This window comes from Typopeltis vanoorti, chromosome 23 (genome assembly GCF_054136105.1).
Source record: "Typopeltis vanoorti isolate ZY-2024b chromosome 23, IOZ_Tvanoo_1.0, whole genome shotgun sequence".
Taxonomy (NCBI): domain Eukaryota; kingdom Metazoa; phylum Arthropoda; class Arachnida; order Uropygi; family Thelyphonidae; genus Typopeltis; species Typopeltis vanoorti.
The window spans coordinates 38218428-38245255 of NC_143571.1; the positions used below are offsets into that span (position 1 = coordinate 38218428).

A 26828-nucleotide genomic window follows, 5' to 3' on the forward strand; every position below is an offset into this window, starting at 1 on the left:
GGTTCTTGGACCTTTGCAGTTTAACTTATTTATTAATGATATTTTATGTGGGTTGACTGGGATCTTCAGTTGTTTGCTGATAAATTGGGAGAGATAAGTGATGCTGATGTTAACTCCCTTCAGGATGATTTCAATAGATTTTTAGCTTGGACATTTGAGTGGGGATGCAGTTTTAATGTTAATAAGTGCAATATGTTGCACTATGGAGTGTAGAGATATAAGACTGTCTACAGTATTGGTAGAGTGGGCTTTCAGGAAACGGATGAGATTTGAGATGTAGAGGACAACAGAGTGACATTTACAATTTAGAGAGTACATTGTAAATGTCTCAAACATATACAGTGCCTGTTGTTATGATAAAGAGCACAGTGTAAGCACACAGGGAAAAGGAGTTGGTGTGTCACTATATAAAGCATAGCACTGGTCAGTCTGCACATGGATTTATTGTGATAAAATTTGGTCACTCCGTTTCCATTACAATATAGAAACACTGGAAAAGGTCCAGAATGGCTAAGTCAATATCAGGACTCTTGAATATTGCTTGAGGGAATGTAAATTGCAGAGTTTGGTGGATAGGTGATATGACAGATGTTTCTAAGTTAGTGAGGGGATTTTACCATTTTAATACAAAGTGGATTATAAAAAGAGTGAGGTGTGAGGGGAAGAACAACAGGATATCTCTGATACTTGTGTAAAGGAGTGGCAAAGAAGACAGATTGGTTGTTTATTTTGGATTTGGAATCCAGTGTATTATGTCTTTTAATTGCATGTGTTTGGGTGGCTGATTTGTCTTTTTTGCAGGATGGAAAACCATATACCACCCCTTTATGAGACATAGATAACTCATCTTCAGTTGAAAACTCCTTATGATGAACATTCATATCCTAAATGGAATTCGAATGCATCTCTTTCCAGCCAAAGGGGATCATCTTTACTGGCTGAGCAATGGTTGGTAAATGGTACAGTACTGTAATTTGTTGTGAATGCTTGGGAGTGTGAATGAGTTCAAGGTTCAACAAAATAGATATGCTGCTTATTGAGTGAGATTTCTCATAATAAGTCTGAGTCCATGGAGATTGGACAACATAAAAACAGCTTTTCATTTAGTTGACTACATAATGGATCATAAGATGTTTTTGAAAAATTGCAGTGAATTTTACGCATACGTTATTAACCATAATAGACATTGAGAATGAACAATACTAATTTTTATAGGTGGTATTCAAGCAATAGCAGAGTTGGTTCAAGCTGACCATAAGATCTCGGGTAATACCAGTGACAGATACAGCTGTACTATTCGACGTTATGCAGCAATGGCTTTGACAAATTTGACTTTTGGAAGTAATACAAATAAATCATTACTTTGTTCCATGAAGTCATTTATGAATGCATTAGTTGTGCAGCTGGAATCAACAAGTGAAGATCTAAAACAGGTGAGTGCCTCTTGTATATCTGTTCTTTTGAAAACTTTTATCATTGTTACATTACATTAAGCTTGAAAAGAAAAAAAATATTCTTTTTAATCCTTTTATTCAAGTGTTAGCAAACAAAGTTGTGTGTTGAAGTAACTTCACAACTAGACAACTTGTTTGTAGAGGCTGATGACCTCACATCAGTTGCTTTAGTATCCCATAATTATTATTATTCAGGCCTTCATGGAGTCAAGAGACTCATCGTGGGAGGTTCTTCCTAGGAAACACAAAGTCTATCATACCACTCATTGACTGTTCTTGCTCTCACCACTCTATCAGGCAATGCATTCCACGGTTCATCCACCCTCCACACAAAGAAACCACTCCTCACAGCTCACAGCTTCCTCTCGTTACTTCCAGGGATGACCCTTGTCATCACTCCTTCCCGCTGTTCCACCAAGCAAAAGAACTCCCCAGTAACTACCTCTCAGCAGTTTAAAAGTCTCGATCACATTACCTCTCCTTCTTCTATCCAATCCACATTCCCTCAGCCAATCCTCATAACTAACATTGTACAGTCCTGAAACCATCTTTGTTATCTACCTCTGTACCCTTTCCACAGTTAATTTATCCCTTTCAAATCCAGGGGATCAAATTTGAGAACAGTAGTCTAAGTGTGGTCTGATCAGGGTCTTATACAACAGAATGATAACTCTTTTACCACTTCAGATCAGCATCCTTCTCAGTATTGTAGCAATCCTCTTGGTTACTTTCACCACCTTTGCAATATGCTCCCTGAATTTCAATTTTCTACCAATCATCACCCCCCAGATCTCTTGTCTCCCCTACTTTCTCCAGTACAGCTCCTCCAATCGAGCATGCAGCCTCCCTTCAATAGCTTCCTTCAAGACTACATTTTGCTGTATTAAACTGGCATCCCCCATTCATTTGCCCATCTGTCTAGTTTATTCAAATCCTCTTGCAGGGCTGCCACATCTGCACTAGTACTAATAACCCTTCCTGGTTTCACATCATCTGCAAACAACTGAATATCCCCCTGCAATCCATTGACAATGTCATTGATATAAAGGTTAAACAATACAGGTCCCAGTACTGAGCCCTGTGGAACACTACTTGTAACCTTCTGCCTCCTTTATAATTTCCCCACCATACACAACTCTCTGATGCCTATCAGACAGCCAATCCTGAATCCAGTTGACTAACCTGACATCTAAACCCATGTGCTGCAACTTAAATATTAGCTTATTAGTATCCCTCCCATAATGCATAGCATTATGGGAGGGCTACTACTCAGACTAGTTTCGACCTTTAATGAGAGCTCATCAGTAGAAGCCAGACCTAAGTAGAAGTCATACCAGTCTAAGTTCTCCCATAATGCATAACATTATACACTTCTGACTGCAAATATGCCAGCCTCTTTGTACAAGTAGCCTAGTCAGGAAGTTACCTCACACAAAAACTTTGTACAAGAAACTGTCTGTTTCGAAAGCCTTACAGCATTCATTGTTAATATCACTTCAACTTTGAGTAGAACTGTTCTACATTGCTTATCTTCAGATTTTAATTTACATTTTGTAGATGATAGTATATTTTTTCCAGTTTAGTGAACCCTGCAATATGAATGCTAATAAAGCTTCAAAGAAAATAAAGAAAAGCTATTATCTTAGAAAAAGAAGTAAAAGCTGAGTAAAAAATTGAAGATATGAAATTAGTGAATGAACACTTCATACCATCAAAAACAAATACTGAAAGAAGAAAAAAAATTAAAGGTTCATATGATAGTGCTATGCCTGTGAAAGCATCTTGAGTTTCTGTTATTCAGTTAGCAATTATGGGAAAAAATGGAAAGGAGTATGGCTTCATGGATTCATCAAAATAAAGAAAATGTCTCTGTTCCCATTCAAGCATTTCAAGAAAAAAGTCCAAATTATTTGAGTCTTTAAAAATTATGTTTGAAGTTCAAAGCAAACAATTAACACGAGTGTCAGATGGTTCCACAGTATATAAGAATAGTTGCTGACATTTCACTAGCATATTGAAGGCCATAACTGATAACCAAAATTATGAATCTAGGCAGGTGTTAAACTTAGTTTTTCCATTGAAGGAAGGAGTGTGAAAGGTTTCAAGGGTAATAAATGATGTAAACACATTATGAAGAAGTTTCTCCCTATGAATCTGACAAGAGTTTGAATGCTTCAAACTCTTGTCAGATTTTGATTTTTGATTATGATGTTTGATCATAACTGTGTTCATGTTTCCTTTTCTACAGATTGTTCTTCTCCCAGTCATACTCAGCCTTGTATCCTGCGGCACTACAATGGCACTTATGACCTTTCATGTGTGGAAGTCATCATAAAAAAAAAAAAGGGGGGGGCTAGCTTCAGGATTTCAACATCTCATTTCTGGTAGGTGCAATGAATAATTGTATTCCCCACTCCATTCAAAATTCTCAACCTTCATCCAACCTCCAGTTTGCCATCAGTTGTGATTAAAAATTCAGGTCATATGCAAAGTTTCAAAATGTGCCCAATGGCTTGAATGGTCTACTCCAGCCACTCACTCATCTAAAAGTAAGCTCATAACTTCAAAAAATCATTAACACATCCAAAGCAAACTTTGTAAGGACTAAATTCAGTAAAGACTGTTCTCTATCTAAGTGGCAGTCAAGCCTTTTAGTTCCTAGCCAAGGCTGTTTGTTGCAAAAAACGTTTGATCCTTCTGTGTTTCCACCCTCACCTCTCTCTCTCTCTCTCATCCTCGTGGTGCATTGGTTGTGTCTCACAGAGATGAGACATCAGGATTTTTCCTCCGACTCTTGTATAGATAACCAGGACAGATCTCCTCCCACCATTTCACAGTGTACCTCGTGAAATTTCACCAGAGGGATATCAGAAAAATACTCAAGTAGCCTTGATATCGATAAGTCTTTTGGCCTTATGATGGTATTCCTCTCATTGCACTGAAAGCTTGTGCTTAAACCCATTTTATATTCAAGTTGTCATACTCATATGGCATCTATCCAACAACTTGGAAGTTGGGCTATTCATTTTCCTTGGACCTTTTCTTAACCAGCTCTGCCTCTAAATATATGAACATGTTAGTTCTCTTGGCAGGTCGATTATCCATGCTTCCTTTTCTACAGGTTGTCCTTCTCCTGGTCATTCTCACCCCTATATCCTGTAGCACTACAACAGTAATAATTAGTACAACCTTCTGGATTTCTATTCCTTATTTCCATTCTGATTATTATTTCTGTTCTTCTGATCCTGGCACCTGCTCTGACCTAATAAGTTATTTTCACTGGAAAGAGTTCTTTTACTCCTCATTCCACTCAAAATCCTCAATCTTTATCCAAACCTTGGTACTCCAACAATTGTGCCAATGCCCAAGCAAAAAATTCAACATATGCCCAATGACTGGAGTCATTGGGCATATGCTGTATGATGTTCATAATTAAGGTGAGTGAAAAACTCCAGTCTTTCACTCACCTTATACTACACCTCATAACAACTGCAAACAAAATCAACAAATCTGAAGCAGACATTGTAAAGGCCAAATGGATTAGGATTGTCTCTTGTTTATATTTTAGTTGAGTCTCTTTTCATCCCTCACCAAGACTGTGGGATGTAACTTCCATCCTTCCACATTTATCCCTTTCTCACTTTCACTTTCTCACTTACAATGGTAACATTTCCTAATGATCAGGCAGGCCTTTTGGCAACAATTTTTTCCTACACCTCTTGTATAGATGACAAAGGCAAATCTCCTCTCACTGTTCCATGAACTATCCACATATGCCTTATCTGAAATTTTGCCACAGGGACATCAGAAAAATTCTTTGTAGCCTTGATCCCAGTAAATCTCCTGGAACTGATTGTATTCCTCCAGTTGTACTAAAAATTGTGCTCCAACCATCCTGTATTATCTCGTCAAGCTGTCATACTCATCTGGTATCTAGCTAGCAACTTGAAAGCAAATGTTTATCCGGCCACTTTCCAAAAGGGTAATAAAAATCAATCAAACTATTGCCCAATTGTTCTGACTTCATTACTCTCAAAAATAATGAAAAACTCATCAACAGCAACTGCTTCACAACTTGGAAGGACACCAATTATTTAATGATCACAAATATGGATTCTTTCAGTCCTGTTCCACAGCAGACCTCCTAACCAGCCTTGCCTACATTTGGACATGGGCCATGAAAAAGTTTGGAGAAATTCAAGTAGTTGCTCTTGATATTCTCAGGGCATTTGATCAGATCTGGCATCATGGCCTTCTTCTTCTGAATCTTCCATCTTCTCTTGTATTCCTCCTTCCCTTTGTGAACAGATTGCCAGCTTTTACAAATCATGATCTCCTTGCTATTCTTGAGTAGGATGAGGATGACCTGGTGAATTTTAATGCCACCAAAATGTAGTCATGTCTCATTGCCCAGAAGAAAGACCATGCTTCAGTCTTTCTCATTTTTGATAATCACCCACAATCAGTTTTCTCTTTTTAGGTTTACTTTCCCATGTATTGTATCCTGGCATGAGCACATCAGGTCCACAGCCTCTTCTACCTCAAAAAATCTTGATATTTTACTAAAATAAAGAGCCAAAGGCTTCATTTTGGCGTTGCAAAATTATATAAATTAAGTGGATATTAAATCCAAAATCATTTCAAAGCCAAATACAGAAACTATAAAAGTTTTGTGCAAAAATTGACCAGAGAGCTTGTGGAAATACACCACTGGCATACTACGAGTTGCCCTAGCCGAACCTAATAGGAAAAGCACGAACGCTAAAAGCATCTGTATGTTGCCTTCTATTGGTCCATTTTGATAGGTTTCACTAGTCTGACAGCTGTTTCAAACTCATTGGTTTTCATCAGGGACTAGAAAGAAACCTAAGAGAGCAAAAACTCTCAGTAGTAGGGAACTTGAAGCATCAGAGAGGTGTATTTTCCATAAGCGAACTCTCGGTCAGTGCATAAAGTATTTACTAAAATAAAGAGCCAAAGGCTTAATTTCGGTGATGCAAAATTATATAAATTAAGCGGATATTAAATCCAACATCATTTCAAAGCCGAATACAGAAACTATAAAAGTTTTGTGCAGAAACTATAAAGGTTTTGTGCGAAAATTGACCAGAGAGCTTGTGGGAATACACCGCTGCCATGCTATGAGATGCCCTAGCTGAACCTCATAGGAAAAGCACCAACACTAAAATCGTCCATATATTGCCTTCCATTGGTCCATTTTGATAGGTTTCACTAGTCTGACTAGGCAGAAACCTAACAGAGAGCAAGAACTCTCAGTACTAGGGAACTCAAAGCATCGGAGAGGTGTAATTTCTAAGTGAACTCTCGGTTGGTGCGTAAAGTATTTACTAAAATAAAGAGCTAAAGGCTTCATTTCGGCGATGCAAAATTATATAAATTAAGCGGATGTTAAATTCAACATCATTTCAAAGCCAAATACAGAAACTATAAAAGTTTCGTGCAGAAACTATAAAAGTTTTGTGGGAAAATTGACCAGAGAGCTTGCTGGAATACACTGCCACCATACTACGAGTTTGGTATTTTATTCATTCTACACATTACTTCTCTACTGTTACAAGTTGCAATAGCGATGATGCAGCAGTGGGAACGATGGCCAGAATGCAAGAATTAAAGCATTAAATTATTAAGATGAGGAATGAGATGAGGCATGTACAGAATGAAATTAGATATATAGTGGATACAAATGGAAGAGTGTGAAAGAATAAAATAAAAGATAGTGGGGAGAAAGAGGTAGCAAATGACTCAAGAATAGCACTATATGGAGATTCTACCATAAAAATTATGGTATGAGAGGATGCACAAAGTTCAATCTCCCTCTGTTAAGAGGGAGAATGAACAGGGTGATTGAGGTGCTGTGTATGAAAAGTAAGCATCCGGGAGAGTTAGTGGTTGTGGCTGGAACAAATGATTTGGTTGGGCACGGGGAAAATGTGAGACTCGATATCAGGAGATTATTGAGGAGAGTGAAAGACAACAGTGTGGTAGGAAGGGTAGTTTGTGTGTTGCCCAGGTATGACAATAATGAGTTGTGGCAGAAAGCAAAGATCTTAAATGGAATGTTAGCGGAAATATGTGAAGAGAAAGGAGTGCAGTTTTTGAATGTGTGGGATGAGTTCGAAGTACGAATGGAACTGTATAAGAACGATAGACTGCATCTGAATAGTTTTGGAGTGTATCATTTGGAAAGGTTGCTGCTAGAAGAAAATGTAATGAGTTATGCAAACAAGGTATCAGTGAAGTCAGAAATGATGTGAATGAGCAAGAGAGTGGACCAGGTGAGACTGATGTGGTTGTGAATGGAGAGGAGAATGGGAGAACAAGAATGCAAGTTGGACAGGGAAATGGAATGAGCCAGTGGGGTCAGGGAGACATGGTAGACATGGAACAGCATGAGTAGGAATGGTTATAGACAAGAAGTGAATTGTTATGTTTATTTATGAGTGTCAAGAGTATCAGGAATAAGGGAGATGAAATTGTTGCATTGATTGAGTTTATGTACTTGTAAATAGTTGGAATAAGTGAAACATTGTTGGATGAGAATGACATCTTCATGGGAATAGAAATGGAGGGATATGATGTTTTTCATGAAGATAGGAAAGGCAAGAAGGGAGGGAGAGTGCTGCTGATGATAGCAGGGAAATTATGTCTGCACAAGGTTGAGATACAAGGAAAAAAAGCAGCAGTGGTTTTGAAGCAGTATGGTAAGAAGTGGAGGTTGATAGAATGAGATATTTAGTAAGGTATTGCTACAGGCCAGGGAGAAATGTATAGGCAACTTGCCGTAATGGCAAGCAAAGGATGATCATTATGGATGATTTCAATTATGACAGTATCAATTGAAATGAAGAGATAGCATCAGGGAATAAGAAGAATGAATTCCTCAAGGTCTTAACTGACAACAATCTTAGGCAATATGTAACAGAGGGTATATGCGGGAAGTCTTTGATCTGGTTATATCATCAAAGGATGACTGTGAATGGGGTTTCTAATCTTCTCCTGTTTGGTGAGAATGACCATAAAGTCATCGCCTGGGTTACAGTCATATGAGAACTTCTATAAAGAAGGGATATATGTGGTACTACAATTCTGGGGATTATGAAAAGCCCAGGAGACAACTGAGAGCTATAGAGGGAAAAGAGAAGTTGAGTGGGAGAAGTTGCAATGCCTCAGTGTATTCCAAAGATGAAAAGGCTAACCAAGGTAGGAGTGAAATGGATGGATGAATGAATGAAGCATGAAATCTCAAAAAGAATGTTAGATGAATAAGATGAATGTTCATAATGATTGATTGCATGAAGCATACAAAGAACAGGCCAGAAATGTGAGTCAGATGGTAAAGACAGAAAAAGTGCTGTATGAGAAGAAATTAGCCAATCAAGCTAAGAAAAATCCTAGTGAGTTATTTCGATATGTGGCAAGTAGAAAAAAAATGACTATGGGAGGATGATGCTAGTTGATGACACTGGCAAATTGGTAATCTATGCGGAGAATATAGTTGAAGTATTCAATGATCAGTTGATCAGTGTATTTCATCCTTGTGAAGGGAACAGCATAAAAAGCTGGAGTGTAGAGGGTATGGTGGAGGAGGGACTGATGCTGAATGAGCAGGAAGTATATGAGGAATTAAGTAAACTCAATGTTAATAAGGCAATGGGACTCGACAGCATATTGCCATGTCTTGAAGAAAATGCTCTGTGGAGTTAATAGCACCTTTGGTACACCTGTTTAACATGTCTTGCAACTGGAGATAAATCCCAAAAAAATGGAAGGTGGTAAAAATTGTTCCACTTCACAATGGGGGGGGGGGGGCAGGATGGGGCTACAAATTATAGGCTAATCTGTGTGTGTCTGGATTTGTTATTAAAATGTTAAAGAAGTTAGTTATGTTTCAGCAATCTGCTTACCTATTACAACAAAGTGACAAATTCACTTGATAAAGCAGATGCATATATGGCGGTTTACTGATTGGTTGTCAGACAGTTATCAACAGGTTGTGTATGGAGAACTGGAATCCCAAAAGAAGAAGGTCACTAGTGGAGTGCCACAAGGATCTGTTTTGGGACCATTATTGTTTAACTTGTACGTTAATGACATTGCAACTAGTTTAACTGGAGATGTACAGCTGTTTGCTGATGATGCAAATTTGGCAAGAGCTATGAGAAGTAAAGCAGATGTTGTGGCTTTGTGGAAGGATCTGAACAGACTGTGAGTGGAAAAATGAATGGGACTATCAGTTTAATGTTGCAAAAGAAAAAGACCCTGCACTTTGCAAGGTCTAGAAAGTTGGTAGGCAAGGTTGAGATGCAGAGTATGCAATTAATGGTGCTATATTGAAGATGGCAGAGGAGATGAGAGATCTGGGAGTGATAGTGGACAGAGACTTGAAGTTTAGGGGTTATATTGCTAAAACTGTAAGAACATCCAACAGATTATGGCAGTAATGAAGAAGGCATTGACATGCAGAAGCAAAGAGGTTATGGTTTCCTGTGTAAGGCTTTGATCAGACCACATGAGGACTACTATGCAGAGATTTGGTTGCCTAGTTTTTAGAGGTATGAGGATGTATTGGAGAGGAATCAGAGAAGGTTTACTAAGTTGGTGTCAGGTTTATGGAATGTCAGATATGAGGAGAGATTGAAGGAATGCAACTTTCAGAGACTTTTGAGTAGAAAAAGAAGAGAGTATATCATTGAGACATAAGTTGGTGAGGGGCTGTTGCCAAGTTAATATGGAGGAGATTTTTCATAGAGTAGAGAGAAACAAGGGTAGAATTAGAGGCCACCATCCCTGGATGCTGTATAAGGAGGGTGTGAGAAGCAGTTCTTTCCATGGAGAGTGATTGGTGAGTGAAATGTATCGTCAAGAATATATTCCTTTCTTCTTTTAATCACTTGTCCACACACAACACTGTTATATCATATCGTATCACGGGTCTTGGAACATCCTTTCTTTTAGAGTTACACAGTGATCAGCATTCATTTTAAAAATTTATGGAATTTATAACCGTGTTAAAAAAACATTTTTATTATCCCAACGTTTCGATCTTCACATCAAGATCATCATTTGAAGCATACATCAATATACAAGACAAGCTGAGTTACATTATTAACTGTAAGCTAAAGAAACAATGATTTGATCACATGTTATTCTACTGGCATGACCTCTAGTGGAAAAAAAAAAAATTTACATCAAGCTAAATTCTATTATTTACGATGACAGGAATAAACATTCTTTCAGATGGTTTTCTTTCAGAAACAGTGATGTCCTATTTTTAGTGTTACAATTCTTATTTTTGCTTTTAAGATACTGGATGTTCTTAGTGATGAACGTTCCGTGGGTCGAATATATACCTTCCATATGTTTGGGATTTTTAGACCATCATTATTGTTCAGATTGGGGTGGTTGATAATAATCTCACATGATTCCTTGAATTTTTGTTCATACCATGTTTTAGTGTGATGTAGACAGCTAGTGCTCTTTGTCAATTCTGTGTAAGGAATTCAGGGCATGATCAGAAAAGCCAGCTTCACCATAATTATTATATTTAATGTGTCATTTATGTTCTTTTTGTCTGATAAGAATTCTGCATCCTGTTTCTCCTATATATGGTATGTTGCAAGTGCAATAAATCCGGTATACTCCAGGGTGGCTAGTGGAGGAAGTGGGTCTTTGGATGAGTTGAGTAAGCTTTTTAATTTTGCAGGAGGTTTAAAGATGGCTTTGAGGTTGTATTTTCGTAGTACTCTGTTTATTTTGTCTGATGTTCCTTTAATGTAGGGAATGGTTATAGTTTTACTGTAGTCTGGTTTGTATTTGTTTCTTATTGAGGTTTTGTAGAGAATTTTGTGAGGGGCTGTTGCCAAGTTGCCAAATGGCTGTATCCGTTTTTTTGAAAAGTATTAAAGATAATTTTAAATTCGTCTTTCCGTGCCTGTTTGTTGGAACAGATCTTCTGTGCCTGTTTTTTGGCGTGTTGATGACACCTAGTTTTTGTGTTGGGTGGTGGTAGGAGTTTATGTGTATATATTGTCTCGTATGTATCGGTTTCCGGTAAACAGCAGTAAAGGAAAGATTGCCAGAGGGAAGACATGTGACAAGCGTATCCAGAAACGGAAGTGTGTTGTGTTTTTCAATTTCAGTTGTGAATTGTATGCGTTTGTGTTGTTTGTTTATGTGGCTAAGGAATGTGTCTAATGTCTGGCGGCCATGGGACCAGATCGCGAAAACATCGTCAACGTATCTAAGCCAGACTTTGGCTTTTAAAGGGGAGGAACCTAAGGCAAGTTGCTCAAAATGTTCCGTGTAAAAGTTAGCATTGGGGGGGGGGGGGATAATGGTGAGCCCATGACTGTGCCTTCTTTATGTAAGTAGAAGGCGTTTTGCCATGCAAAATAACCCGACCATAATACATGCGCAAAGAGTGCTGTGATATCTGGAGGGAATTTGTTCTGTAGGAGAAGGATTGTGTCATTGATTGGGACATTCGTGAAGAGGGCAGAGATATCAAAACTGACTAATAAATATTCTTTTTTTAATGTAATGTCTTTGATCATGTTTAAGAAGTGTTGTGTGTTTTTGATATAGGAGGGGGAATGACCTCCTATCACCACCCAACACAAAAACTATAGGAGAAACAGGATGCACAATTCCTATCAGACAAAAAGAACATAAACGACACATTAAATATAATAATTATGGTGAAGCTGGCCTTTCTGATCATGCCCTGAATTCCTTACACAGAATTGACTGGAGAAGCACTAGCTGTCTACATCGCACTAAAACATGGTATGAATGAAAATTCAAGGAATCACGTGAGATTATTATCAACCACCCAATCTGAACAATAACGATGGTCTAAAAATCCTAAACATATGGAAGGTATATATTCGACCCACAAAACGTTCGTCACTAAGAACAACTATAAACAGGACTGTAGAAAATCCAGTATCTTAAAAGCAAAAATAAGAATTGTAACACTAAAATAGAATTTGTTTCTGAAAGAAAACCATCTGAAAGAATGTTTATTCCTGTCATCGTAAATAATAGAATTTAGCTTGATGTTTTTTTTTTTTTTTTTCACTAGAGGTCATGCCAGTAGAATAACATGTGATCGAATCAATGTTTCTTTAGCTTACAGTTAATAATGTAACTCAGCTTGTCTTGTATATTGATGTATGCTCCAGATGATGATGATCTTGATGTGAAGATCAAAATGTCAGGATAATAAAAAAGTTTTTTTTTAACACGGTTGTAAATTCCATAAATTTTTAAAATGAGAGTCTTGGAACATCTTGTGTGTGTTGTGTGTGTGTGGGGGGGGGGAACTGATAATAAAAAAAAATTTTAGGCAATAGCAAGACTTAGTTGACGGAGAAAGACATTGTTGCAGAGATGTGATAAAATGAATAAATACTGAATTTTCAATAAGCATAGAAAGAACAGGATAGCAAGAAGAATATTGCTGATGATAGTAGAAAAAATGGCAACTAGCAGGTGTAAAAGTGGGGTGAAGGAGTGCATTTAAAGTTATCTAGCGTGAAATTAAAGTTGGTAGGATAAAATATATAGTCGGTTGATGCTGTAGATCAGGGAGGGTAAGTAATCATTATGAGAGACTTCAACAATATGAAAACATAGATTGGAAGGAGGTATGGTATATAGGGCACATAAAGGGGATTTATGCAACTACTGTAAGGAAGTTACTAAAACAGCATGTGATAGAAGGGACCTAGTGTTTTTCCATTACTGAGGTATCTATCCACTTTTACCTCTGATTGGTGGAGTGATCGTACAGTCTTGACTTAGGAGGATTTTCAGTTCAGAAAGAATATATACAGAATTACAAAGCTAGCAATTATGACATGCTCAGGAGACAGCTTGGAGCAGTGCCATAATGTGAGAGTTTGCGAAGGAAGTGTTACAACGTATGTCTTTACTTTAATTCACTCTCGTGTTTCTCATGTAACGATATAGATAAGACTTTCTTTGATAACACGTGACAGGCCTAGTTTACAAGAGAATTGGCTCTGGGAGGAGTCAATCCCGATGTCTCAGGGTCCTGAGATCAACTTCTTAAGAAGTTCTAAGATAGTTATTTTTGAAACGGCACCTCCTAGGACTAATAAGTTTTGTAAGTTACATTAAAAGAGAAATGATCTCAGGAAAGAACACCCGTGTTATCCTAAGTTTGCAGACGTGGCCAAGATCTTATTCCTTAACTTCCTTCTGAGGTTCTTATTAATCTTTTTATAAGCAGTGCATCAGATTCCAACACACAGACAACTTGATTAGGTTAAAGAAAACATAGATTTAATAAACAATATATATTATACATACAAATTAGGATATTAAACTCTGACTGGGCCCAATCATTCCATATTAAACATTATCAATGACATTAATCAAACAATTCCTTCTGTACAGCTAGATACGTAAGGTAATGCTCAGTTCTGTACTGAAAGCTTACAGACTCTTGTGCATCAGCACTATCATTATCAATAACATTAATCAATAATTTCCTGCTACATAGCTAAATACATATGGTAATGCCCAGTTCTACGCTGAATGCTAACAGAGTATCTTGTGCATCGGCACTGTTATCACCATTATCATTATCAATAACATTAATCAATAAATCCTTCTACACAGCTAGATACATGTGGTAATGCTCAGTTCTGCACTGAAAGCTAACAGACTACCTTGTGCATCAGCATTATCGTTATCAATAACATTAATCAATAAATCCTTGCTACACAGCTAAATACTAGTGGTAATGCTCAGCTCTACACTAGATACCAACATGCCATTTTGTGTATCAACATTATCATTAAATTATTACAAATCCTTAGTAGCAGTATCATTTAATTCTCTAAGCTAATCTTCAAAACCATATTTTAGCTATCTCAACATTCCCTTAATCATTACAACAACTCAGCACTGCTAAGAAACTACAACATATTATCTTTCAGGGTCCTTATCGTCTAATCGCTACAGTCCTGTCCTAAGATATCATTAATTCTTTCTCTTTAACTTAATCACTTAACCATGTTCCTTTCATCCACAACTAGCAATGAAAATTTTCTACTTATCTATCTCCGTTGTCGTCCTGTTGAAAAATGGCCCTCTTCAATGGGATGTCCCTTTTCCTTTCCTCAGCTGAGAACAGTGGCAAGTGGCTCTTCTGGCTGTCGACAGTTCTGAGTCTTCGTACGATGAGTGCATGGCTCCTCCTTTTATGGATGACTGGCTCGGCTGCAGATCTACGGAATTTCGGGTCTACTGTCTCCCTCATGCATCATCCAACCAGCTCCAGAGTGGAGGCTCTGCCACCTTCATCCAACCTATGACCTTGGGAAACTCAATGCGACTCGATCCAGGAACAAGAGAGCGAGCGGGGTGCTCCTGATCTTTTTATTTCCTGCTGGTCACGGGGATTCCCGTACTCCACGATATTCACATAACGTTGAAATCCTTACTCACGTGGGTCAAACGTCGTAACGGCCACTTTCTCTTCTTATCCCTCTCATGCACCGTTGGTATGCGATCGCCGGGGCGAACTGTCCTTCTCATATTGCTACTCCTGGACTTTGGGTGACACTCCCTTTCGAATTCCACGCAAGTTATGCTGTAACGGTCTGAAAACTTGACCGATCCCACCCAAGCAGAAGGGTGGGACAAAATTGCCATATGTAACTCATTGTGAACAAAGATGACAGGACCCTGACCTTGGTTGATACTGGTATTGGGCTGACAAAGGCATTTCACATAGATAATTAATTATAACAAGACGCAATGCAAATCATACAATTTTCGGACCTTTACTCGGTCATGGATAGCTTGCTGATATCATAATATAATGTGAATTAAACAATGTCTGATACACTTATTCAGTTATATATTAACATAATTAGCAAGGAAAACTGTACAGTATGGAACTTGGACATATTTACAAGGTTACACTACTGTATACTCAAAGACAAACACATATATCTACTCAATTTCTCTGATTCTGATTGTTAAATTATGAATAGATTGGAATTTCTATATTTTCAATCAATCACAATTTAACAGAAGGATGCTAGTAGGGCATAGGGAATGGTCAGGGAGTGTTTTTAAGAGAAGTGGCATCAGAATACATATCTGGGATTAAGAGAATAAATTGTGGATCTGTAATTTATAAGTAGAGTAGCATCATGAAACAGGAGCTGCTAAAAAAAGAATATTGTGAAGGGAATATAAGGAAAAAAGTGATCAGCAGGCTTACAAGCAGTACAAAGTAGCATCATTACACAAGGTGTGCCAGATGGTAAGGAAGGCAAAATCTTAATATCATTTTGTCTTCCTCGTCATCACTGAGATGCAAGTTAAAGGAAGAATGATAGTGGAAAAATTAACTGTAATGAATGCTGATCAAAAATGAAAGAAATAGTTGCATTACTGAGTGATTGCTTTGTAATCTGGTTCTTGATAGGATTGATAAAGTGGAGTGTTTTGAATATTAAGAAAGCAAAATTTGAACACAGCTATGGAATTGGAATATATTATCTCATGTGTTGCAGGAAAGTGCAAGAGAAATGGCAGTGTTGTTTGTCTCAGCACTGGCATAGTCCCAAAGAGGTAGGAAGAGGGAAAATAGTCCCTTTACATTGAACAGGCACAAAGATTGATCAGTTAATCTCCAGAGCCACTGAGGTATTGGAAAACCTGTTAAGGACAGAATACTGGAATTGATGGATACAAATATGATACTCTGTTGATTGCAGAATAGCTTTGTGAAGGACTGTCTCAAGTAATTTATTTCCTTTCTACAGTAAAGTGATAGTTAAGTTGAATAAGTGAAATGACTATATTATGATATTGCTAGACTTTGCAAAGGGAGTTGACAGGATATCTCAAGGAATTATATTATTTAACTTGGAGTAAATGGGTATGGACATGAAGATGGTGACATGGATAGGGAGGGGATGGTGGCCAGTCATCTGAGATTAAAATATGGTAGAGTTGAATCAATGTAAAGACAGGTGACCAGTGGTCTGCCACAGAGCTCTCTACTTGGGTTGCAGCTGTTCAGTTTGTACATTAATGACATTGGGAATATTCAGCTTTTGAAAAGAGTCATGGTTACCAGTTCAGTGTGTGTTGCAAAGTATATTTTTATGTGGCTTCCACCCATGAAAAATTTTGGAAACCTACAATACATTAGTACCATGGGTGGGCTGAAGATTTTTTTTTAATGTTCTTATTAAATTTATATTTTGTTATTTTTATTTATTTTTTACATAGTTCAGAAACTGTGCTCTGGAGACAACATGGAACTTTTTTTCAAGCCACTTCATGCCTTCAGTAAGTGGAGCATTGATCTCACACGCCATGAAATTCATTGACCACCTAAAGACAGTCATAAACATCCATGTCCATAGTGGGATTTGAACCTGCATCCTCATCATTGAAGATCTGATATGCTAATGAGGCCAGGAAAGTTTGCACAGTTCGGACTGAAGAGATTATTATTATTATTATTATTATTATTTCGGGCGACTCCAGGAGTCCTTAGACTCATCGAGGGAGGCCCTAAACATCATGTCCACACAACTATGCAATTACATTCTCACAGTATCTATCATACCTTGCCTTGAACTCATTCACCGTCATAGCACCCACAACAGACTCTGGCAGCTTATTCCACTCATTTACCACTTTAAAAGTAAAGAACCCAGCTCTAACACCCCTGCTAACCACACTCTTGCCCAGCTTCCATAGGTGTCCCATAGTTCTCCCACCACCAGTCCTGATCTCAAAAATATCCTCTGAATTAATCCTATAGAATCCCTTTAGCAATTTGAATGTCTCAATCATATCTCCCCTCCTCCGCCTATCAACTAGTTTCTGCAACCCACAAATCTTCAACCTGTTCTCATATGATTCATTCCATAGACCAGTTATCATCCTAGTCACTCGCCTCTGGATCCTCTCCACCTCCTCCCCATCAAGAAGGAACCGAGGTGACCAAATCTGGGTACAGTAGTCGAGATGAGGTCTTATCAAGGCCCAGTACAGAGGTACAATAACTTGCTTGTCTCTGGTCGTCAAGGTATTTTTCAACAACCAAGTGAATTGATGAGCTGATTTAGCTACTTTTGCAATGTGCCCCCCTAAACTTCATCTCCCTATCCACCAACACTCCCAAGTCCCTGGCCTCATCAATCTCTTGGAGTACAGTTCCACCAATGTGGTATACTGCTGCTAATCTTTTCACCCCAAAATGCATAACCTTACATTTTGTCACATTAAATTGACATCCATTCTCCTTAGCCCAGAACTCCAATCTATCTAAGTCATCCTGCAAGACTTTGACATCTTCTGCATTCACTATCGCCCTACCCAACTTTGCATCATCAGCGAACAAATGAATTGTTCCACTTAGATCCTCCCCTATATCGTTAATGAACAGATTAAACAGCAGTTGTCCAAGAACAGAGCCCTGCGGCACACCACTAGTCACAGGCCGTCTTTTGGACTCTACTCCTGAATAAACTACTCTTTGATATCTCTCCAACAACCAACCACCTATCCATCTCACCAACCCTATATCCATTCCCATATGTTGTAGTTTATGGATTAGTATTCCATGTGGTATCCTGTCAAACGCCTTTGCCAGGTCCAGCAGTATCACTGTAAGCCCATTTCCCTTATCCAGTTCAGCCATCACCTTGTTATAAAACTTGAGCAAGTTACTGAAGCATGATCTACCCTTCACAAAGCCATGCTGTCCCCTGTACAGTATCTCATTTTCATCAATCCATTCCTGTATTTTTCCCTTGACTACTTTCTCCAAGACCTTGACAACGACTCCTGATATGCTGATCGGTTGGTAATTTGCAACTGTAGTCTTCGATCCTCCTTTATGCATTGAAACTATTTTCCCCTCTTTCCACACCTTTGAGACTAAACCAGACCTGAGACTCAGATTAAACAACATGGTCAAGGGCACTGATAATTCCTTAGCCGCTTCACGCAAGACCCGTGCCGGTATACCATCCAATCCCACAGATGTGTTCACATTAAGGTTCTGTAATAGACTAGTCACCTCCACTTCATTCATCACTATTCCCGTATAAACTAATGGTTCCTTCATTTTTTCAATGTCACCACTTGGATGATATGCATTTGCAAAGTGCGCGCTCAGTAACTCAACTATATCGACTGATTCAGTGACCTCCTTACCATCGTCGTTCCTTAAAATCATTTTGCCGTGTACAATTTTTTTCTTGCTTGCAGCATATTGAAAGAACTGTTTGGGATTTTCTTTTGCTTGCATAGCTAGTTTCCTTTCATAATCCGCTTTTGCTTTTTTTACCACACTCGTTACCTTTCTGGCCTGCACTTTATACCGTTCTTGTGCCTGCAGGTCACCCCTTTCTTTAAATTCCCTCCACAGTTGTTTCTTTTTTTGCAGCTCAAGCTTAATGGTGTTATTCATCCATTTAACCCCTACTTGTTTTACTATTCGGACCCTAGGTATACAATCAGCCATAACCTCCTGTAAATGCTCCTTGACCACTTCCCATGCTCTATCGACATCCAGCCCATGCAGTTTTACATGCCATGGCACTGATCCAAGCAATCTCCTAAGCTTGTCATACTTGCCAGCATGGTAATTCCACATATCTTAATCGAAAATTCCACACTTTTAGCCACCTCCCAGGTCAAGACCTTATGATCACTCTCACCAATAGGTGGCAACATGGTCATATTCATTACAGTCAAATTCTTTGATGCTATTACCAGGTCAAGCACTCTCACACCCCTAGTATTTTCAATTACATGCTGTCTCAGATAGTTATCCCTTAATAATTGAATAAAATCCTTTTCCTTCCTTACATGTGCCCTCTCCTCCTTCCAAGCAATGTTACCATAGTTGAAATCCCCCATAATAATTACCCTCCTTCCACTCATTTCATCAATTTCCCTATGCATACTATCTCCGCCATCTATTCCGTCACCTGGTCTATAGCAGCACCCAACTGTATATTTTATTCTGCCAGTCTCAATCTCACACCAAATAGCCTCAAACGAGCTCCTTTCACTATCCTGCGATACAACTTCAATTCTCCTTGGCTGCAGTTCATCAGCTATCATCAATAATACCCCTCCCTCCATTTTATTCTCTCTGTCCCTCCTAAACACACTATAACTTACACATTCTATCCCACTAACTATATATCATCTTCCGTCAGCCATGTTTCACTAATGCCAATAACCTGTGGCCAGGAAGAGCTAATCAAGGCCAAAAATTCTTCCTTCTTGTTCCTAATACTCCTGGCATTAGTATACATGAAATGCAGTGATCCCTTAGTCCCACCCCTATATCGATGCGTTATTCTAAATGACCCATTCCCATTTTTTGTCCTTAGTGCTGGCTCGGGTACATTATATACATTCTTACACTCATCTGTCTCACTGATGTCTGCATATCCATTCCCCCCCCCCTCCTTGGTAGTTCTAGTTTCCCTGGTTTTGCACATCCATTTTCACTTCATTCAGCAACACTCTTTCCAGTCTCTGCACACCAAGTCCATCAAATGCAGGCCATCCATCTTTTATAAGTCCTTTTGCCCTTCAAACTCATTCCACACGTCCACAAATTCCACACCACACCGTCTGCATAACCTGCTAAACTGCTCTCTGTCATACCGTGGCAACAGACTAACCATTCTAACTCTGTAACTCTTTTCTTTCGCTACCTTTAACAATACTTTCAAGTCCTCTCTCATAAAAAATTTATCACCTTTCAATTCATTCATACCCGCCACAATTATTAATTCTTTCACCCTCTGTTTTTGCACTCTAATACTCTCACTTACATCCTTAAATTTCGCACCCGGTAAGTACGATTTAGTTACACTGCCATCTATCACCCCTCTTAATAACGAGTCACCATACAATACTCTTTCCTTCATTTCATAAACTCTCCCATTCTTACGCTGTTTATTTACGTTAGCCGAATCACTCTGGGAAGAGTTTTGCAGGTGCTCTAATTGCCGCTGGCATTTTGTATCACTGCGCGCAACCTAGCGATCTTACTTCCTACAAATAATTCCTCATTATTTTTATCATTTAAACCATTTTCTCTCTCTGTATGGTTGCTTTCACTCTTTCTTAGATCACCGCTCTCATTGCCATCTTGTACATCGCAATTCCCTATCAAGTCACTATTTTCACTCACATTCTGGCAATTCTGACTTTCTTCAACCATAACTATCTCACAACCTGACACATACTTCAACTCCTCACTTTGCTTACACTTTCTGCACATTCTCCCACCACTATCACTTTCAATCCAAATTCCAGCCTCATTCGGGAATGCCTGCATCCCACACACATCACATTGGACAAACTCTCTCACATTCTAGTTTTTGAACAATGGCATCATATTTTTGGACGCCATTATCTTACGTCGCATTGGCGTCATATTCAAATCTATGAAACGTAACGTTATATACTAAATTAAATAACGGAATTCACACCAAAATCCCACAGACACAACAAGCTACCAAAATTAGGCAATATTACGTTATGATTTTAACCTATATTCTAATTTTTACTCAAAATTGTACTTAGCTTTCGGGACCTCTCTGAAAACACAACCATCCGTCTGGCCCTCTAGCGGGCACTGATCCTTAGTTAAACCTGTCCCAATATCCTATTGGGACAGGTTTAATTGGGACAATATTGATGGGAGTGCACAGCATGAAATTGATTGAGAAAGAAACACATAGCTAGGGATAATAACTTTTTATTAAATTATTAACTTATATTTCTGCTTGGCTGCCAAGGCATTTCCATGGATGTAAAGATATGTATGTGCATGCTGGTACAAATTAAACAGACTGGATTCAAAATGATGTAATCCTGTTGTCCAAACTAGTGCCCTATATTGATAAAATGAGAGAATCTTGATCTTTCAGCTGTTTAAGTCTTTTGTCTCCCAGATGTTTGGTAAAGCGAGATTATTCAAATTTTTTTAGGCATACTATTTTTTATGTTTTATTAATTTTATTTCATATTTTTACTAATTGCCTAGAGATTTGACTATTTTAATTTCACTTAGCATATTGCATCATGTGGAAGGAACATTAACATTCACAGAAACTTTATCATAAAATTATTAATCCAACATTTAATGCTTTGAATTTATTATTTTTTTTTTTTTGCCAGTGTTATGATTAAGCTTTAAAGAAAAGTGTAAAATTGAGTTTGGTCATTAAAATGTCACAATTAAGTATATAACTGATTTAAAATTTAATAAAATCCTGACATTTTTTATTATATCTTTATATATATATAGGTAACTGCAAGTGTGCTACGTAATCTCTCTTGGAGAGCAGACTCCTGTAGCAAGAAATCACTTAGAGATGTTGGTGTAGTTACAGCTTTAATGAAAGCAGCTTTAATGGTTACAAAAGAAACAACTTTAAAAAGCATGCTCTCTGCTTTATGGAATTTGTCTGCTCACTGCAATAAGAATAAAATTGATATTTGTAATGTGGAAGGATCATTAACATTTCTTATTGGTACTCTTACATACAAGAGTTCATCACAGACACTATCTATTATTGAAAATGGTGGTGGAGTGTTGAGAAACATATCTAGTTATATTGCACTAAGAGAAGATTATAGGGCTATTCTTAGGACACACAAATGCTTTCAGATATTATTAGGACATTTACGATCTCCAAGCTTGACAATTGTCAGCAATTCATGTGGGACTTTATGGAATTTATCCTCACATTGCATCGAGGATCAGCAAGCCTTATGGGAGATGGGAGCAGTAGGTATGCTAAAAAATTTAGTTCATTCTAGACACAGAATGATTTCAAAGGGCAGTTTAGCAACTTTAAAAAACATTTTGTCAAATAAGTCATTCGGTAGTGCCCCGGAATTAAATATTAGCAGTGACCATATGAGTGGAGAATGTGTCAATAAAGGGAGTACTAGTACCAATAATTTGCCTTGTCTTTTTGCCAGGAAACAAAAAGCATTAGAATCAGATATTGACCATAAGTCTTCAGAAAATCATACTAATACTTTAAGTTATAAAAAAAATTCCTTAGACTTTTCAGATTCAGATAACGATCACTGCTTTCCTACTGTGTCTTCATGGTTGTGCCAAAATATAGGTGATAATCCATTATCACCTGCACAAATTAATAATTATTGTGGTAGAAGAAATATGAATTTGGAATCCCTATACTATAATAATTGCAGAGAAACACCTAAAATGTTTGCAAAAGGTGCTAGATATTCTTCATCTAATATGAGGTTCCTTACAAACAGGCTTCCTGATATTCAAGAAAGTGGAGATTCATCCTTTATGGAAAGTGAAATAGCTCTTGACACATCACTTTCAAAAAACTATAATGTTTCCAAAATATTATCTAACAGATGCATGTCAAATGGTAGTAAGTCTTCAGAAATAAATATGCCATGCGATACATCTCAAATTGAGGCAGGATCTAAATATGATAGACATTGTGATTCAGTGAAGTCTGAAAAAGTTTCTAATTCTTTTGATGCAGCAAATGATATAAGTGCATTAACTCATTCATTTAATCCTTTTGAAGAAAATTCTTTACATTTTACAGATTCACCTAACAGGAAATGTTTTAATAAGGTGTGTGTCCCTAACTTGTGTAGTTTAGTTCTGAATGGTGAAGTCACTGATGTTGCTGTTTCTAAGTCTGTGGATCGTCTAAAATGCTATAATGAAGCATTAAAACTACATGAATCTAATGGTAGTTCCATTGAAAGAAATGGTGTCAGAAAGGAAAATGATGTAGCAGAACATCAAAATGAGGCTTCCAAAGCAAAACAAGAAACACACAAAGTAGCAAATGATATAGAGACAAAAAGTAGCCAAGAAACTAGAGTAAGACCTCTGTTTTCAGATAACATTGTTAGCAGGCATGGTAAGTTTTTGTTTGATAAACAGATTACTATATATATATATTAGAAAGGCATAATATTTTGCTGAATCAGGTCACAATTTGGTTTTGATTTGCATTTTTCACATATCTTATATGGACATGTGAAAAATGCAAATCAAAACACACAGATGTGCAAAACATGCTCTTGGTCTGTTTGTTTAGGCTATTTAGTGAAGATTTTAAAAAATGAAATTAAAGTACATATTTGCATGAAAATTTAGAACAAAGAGGGTAAAAAAAACACTAAATGTTAAATTTTGGAATGATTACAATTTTGCATTGATGTATAAATATGTATATAAATAAAATAAAATTCAAATTTAAAAAATTCAAAAACAAATGAAAGCAGTAGTAGTAAGTAAGTGCATATAATACCAGTGAGTGGATGATTTCCATGTTGTCAGTTTAATGGTATGAAAACTTATGCACACAGGTAGATACAGTCAGACATTCTCATCATCCCCAATCCTCTTAATAATATGGTATTATAAATAAATAAAAACTAGCTAACAGCCATCAGCCCTCTTTTCTAACTAAACATCCTTCACATCTGAACTTAACCATATGTGCCACACTTTATTTAATGGATGCAGCTCTAACAGAATTAACAAATCCTCAACATACAAATTACAATAATGCTAGTGCAATTTCCTGTATCCAGGCACCTCAGAAAAAATAACCAGGTCTTTACAGAAATAATTTCCTATACTGTTTTCAAATCCTATGTAAAGTTGGCTGCCCTTATCTGCTATCCAAAAGACCAAATCTTTCCTCTTTTGGTTACAAGTTTCTTGCACCTACAAGTTGGCCTATTATGGGCACGTGGAAGATCTGCCAACATCTCTTTGGAAGAACATAAAAAATCCACCATCACAATTATGTACAGTCAAGCAGAGTGTACCATGGACACCATTCACAGAATCAAATGCAGGAAAAAAAAAAAAAACTATGCTTCATTAAAACAAGCATAAGCATGCAACTTTTAACAACAACAACAAAAAAAAAAAAAAAAAAAAACCTATCCTAAATAAATACTGTTGTGTGAAACTCCCCAAGATATGAAGAACTGAACTTATTTGATATGTTTAGCAGGCAGGGCTTCCTACTAGCACCCACAGAACTTCAGGCTTTAAGTCTAGTCACTTTGTGTTTTCTGTGAAAGGGCCACTAACATTTATTATTGGTTTCAACCTTTGTTGAGGTCTCATCAATGGGAGCTAGATCTGTGAAGATTTTGAAAGCTAAATCAATGTAGAAATCATATACATCTGCAGGCAGCAAAATGAGTATCATCATATTATTAAAATACTCTTGACCACAGAGATAGTTGAAATTTTTTTTTTTTTAACTTGGTTAGAAATTTACACTAGACAAGAAATTATATTTTTATTTTAATAATTTATCATAAGTAAATAAAAGTGTGCATGAAGTTTACTTATGCTTGGGTAAAGGATTATAATAAGAATATAATTTATTAGTTTTATGTTGTAAGAATATAATTTATTAGTTTTATGTTGTACTGCCAATGATGTCTCATTGATCTAAACTAAATATTGGAGTTTAATGAATTAAATGGCAGTTTAATATTCATTAAGCTATCATTTTATTTATGCTGTTTTTATTCTATTGAATTGTCAATGTAAATTATGTCATGTGAGGTGCCTGACCCTGAAGTCTAATACAACATGATTTCGCATGACTCACAAGCACTAATTTAATCTATTATGAGCAAATGGTTAAGGGGAAGGCCTGTTCATGTGTTTCTTGAACATCTGGAGATTGGTTGTAATCCTTGGGGAAATGAGGGGGAAAAGGGGGGGTGATGTTCCAGTGAGTAAGGGTAAATGGGATGAAAGAGGACAAGAAGTGGGTTCACCAAATTTGAAGCTTGATAATGAATGGATGCTGACCAACTTGCTTGCATGTCTTCTTGCTTAATGGAAGTGGGGGAATGATGTCCTCTTCTGGACAGCATCAAACATTTTTAGTTTTTTGAATGAGAACAACATCATAAGATTGAGTGAACTTGGGATTTATGTAGCAATACTAGTTGTACAAATAAAAAGTAGTGTCTTGAGCAGAAAACAACACCAAATTTTTTGGAAGCTGAAGGTTCTAGAAGAGAAATCTAGTCTTGTCTTGAAGATCTGGTTATTATCATAGATAAGGGGAAGTGATGTGAAATCTTTTTTGCCCGAAAGAAAAAAAGCAGATAGGACTGTGTTTTGCTAACATTGATGTTAATAAGGTTTTCCTTATTGCATTGGAGAATGGCAAAAAGAACAGTATTTAAAGCATTGGTTATGAAAGATCTAAGATTTTTTTTTTTAATCATTTGAGTACTACAAGGTTGTAAAACAAAGAGTGGTGTGTATTGTCATTAACAAAACCATGGATATAATTTCAGGGTAATGACGCATATATAGGTGAAAATACTAAGTTCTTGAGTACTATTGCAGTGGTGAGAAAAATATGGAGGAACTCATCCACAATGATGACAAGTATGGAATGACTGGAGAGGACACTAGCAACCCTGAGATAGTAGCTTGGTAAGTGGACCTCTATTCCAGTTGCAAAGAAATACCTTAGAAATATCAAAAGCAACTGCATAAGTTTCTCCAAACTTATCCATTGCTTGTGTTCACATATGGAAATTTGGTCAGAGCTACCAGACCATGGAAAGAAGTAATGAAAATCAGAGATGATTCCCATTTATCATTATTGTTGTGCAAAAGGGCATATTATTGAGAGAGAAATTGGAAGCCATTCTATAGAAAAGGAAACGTAGATGAGGTTATGGTCTGAAAGGAGAGCTGATATCAAAAAGGAGACCTGATTAAGAAAAGTTTCAGTGGATTATCTGGTATTCAAGTGGGTAGATAGTATGCGTTACATCATTACTCCACATTTCTTCCAGTTTGACCAATAGAGAATGAAAGTCAGTTTAAGCTGTGAACATTGAAGTTTCTAATCAAGATAACCTCACTGTTTGTATATTTGGACTACAGGAAATTAAGCTGTAGAGATAAATCAAAGATAAGCAAATGAATGCAACAGAAATGGGATAAGAAAATTTATTATTATTATCTGAGACCTCAAGAAAGGCAAGGAATCAACCAAGAGAGGCTATACATTACCCATCAGCTATCATACTTCTCTTAAAATCACTGAATCACACTGAATACACTCACCACTTGTAAAAGCAAACTGTTCCACTCTCTCACTGCTCTGTGAGAGACAAATCTAGCTCTCAGACCTTTCTTAACTATACAAATTAACTTTCATGGATACTACTATGTTCTTTCCCTAGCTTCCATTAATGAAAAATTCCATCAGATGATATCCTATAACACCCATTCAGAAATTT

General features: G+C 37.2%; 1 protein-coding gene across 1 annotated transcript in view; it reads left to right on the forward strand.

Moving 5' to 3' along the window:
* Positions 1-26828, forward strand: part of LOC150093786 (uncharacterized) — a 374903-nt gene that overhangs the window by 241265 nt on the left and 106810 nt on the right. The window contains exons 7-8 of the mRNA XM_090412515.1: positions 1216-1433; positions 21823-23443. Coding sequence (XP_090268641.1) covers positions 1216-1433; positions 21823-23443 — 1839 coding nt within the window. The remainder of the gene's footprint in view (positions 1-1215; positions 1434-21822; positions 23444-26828) is intronic.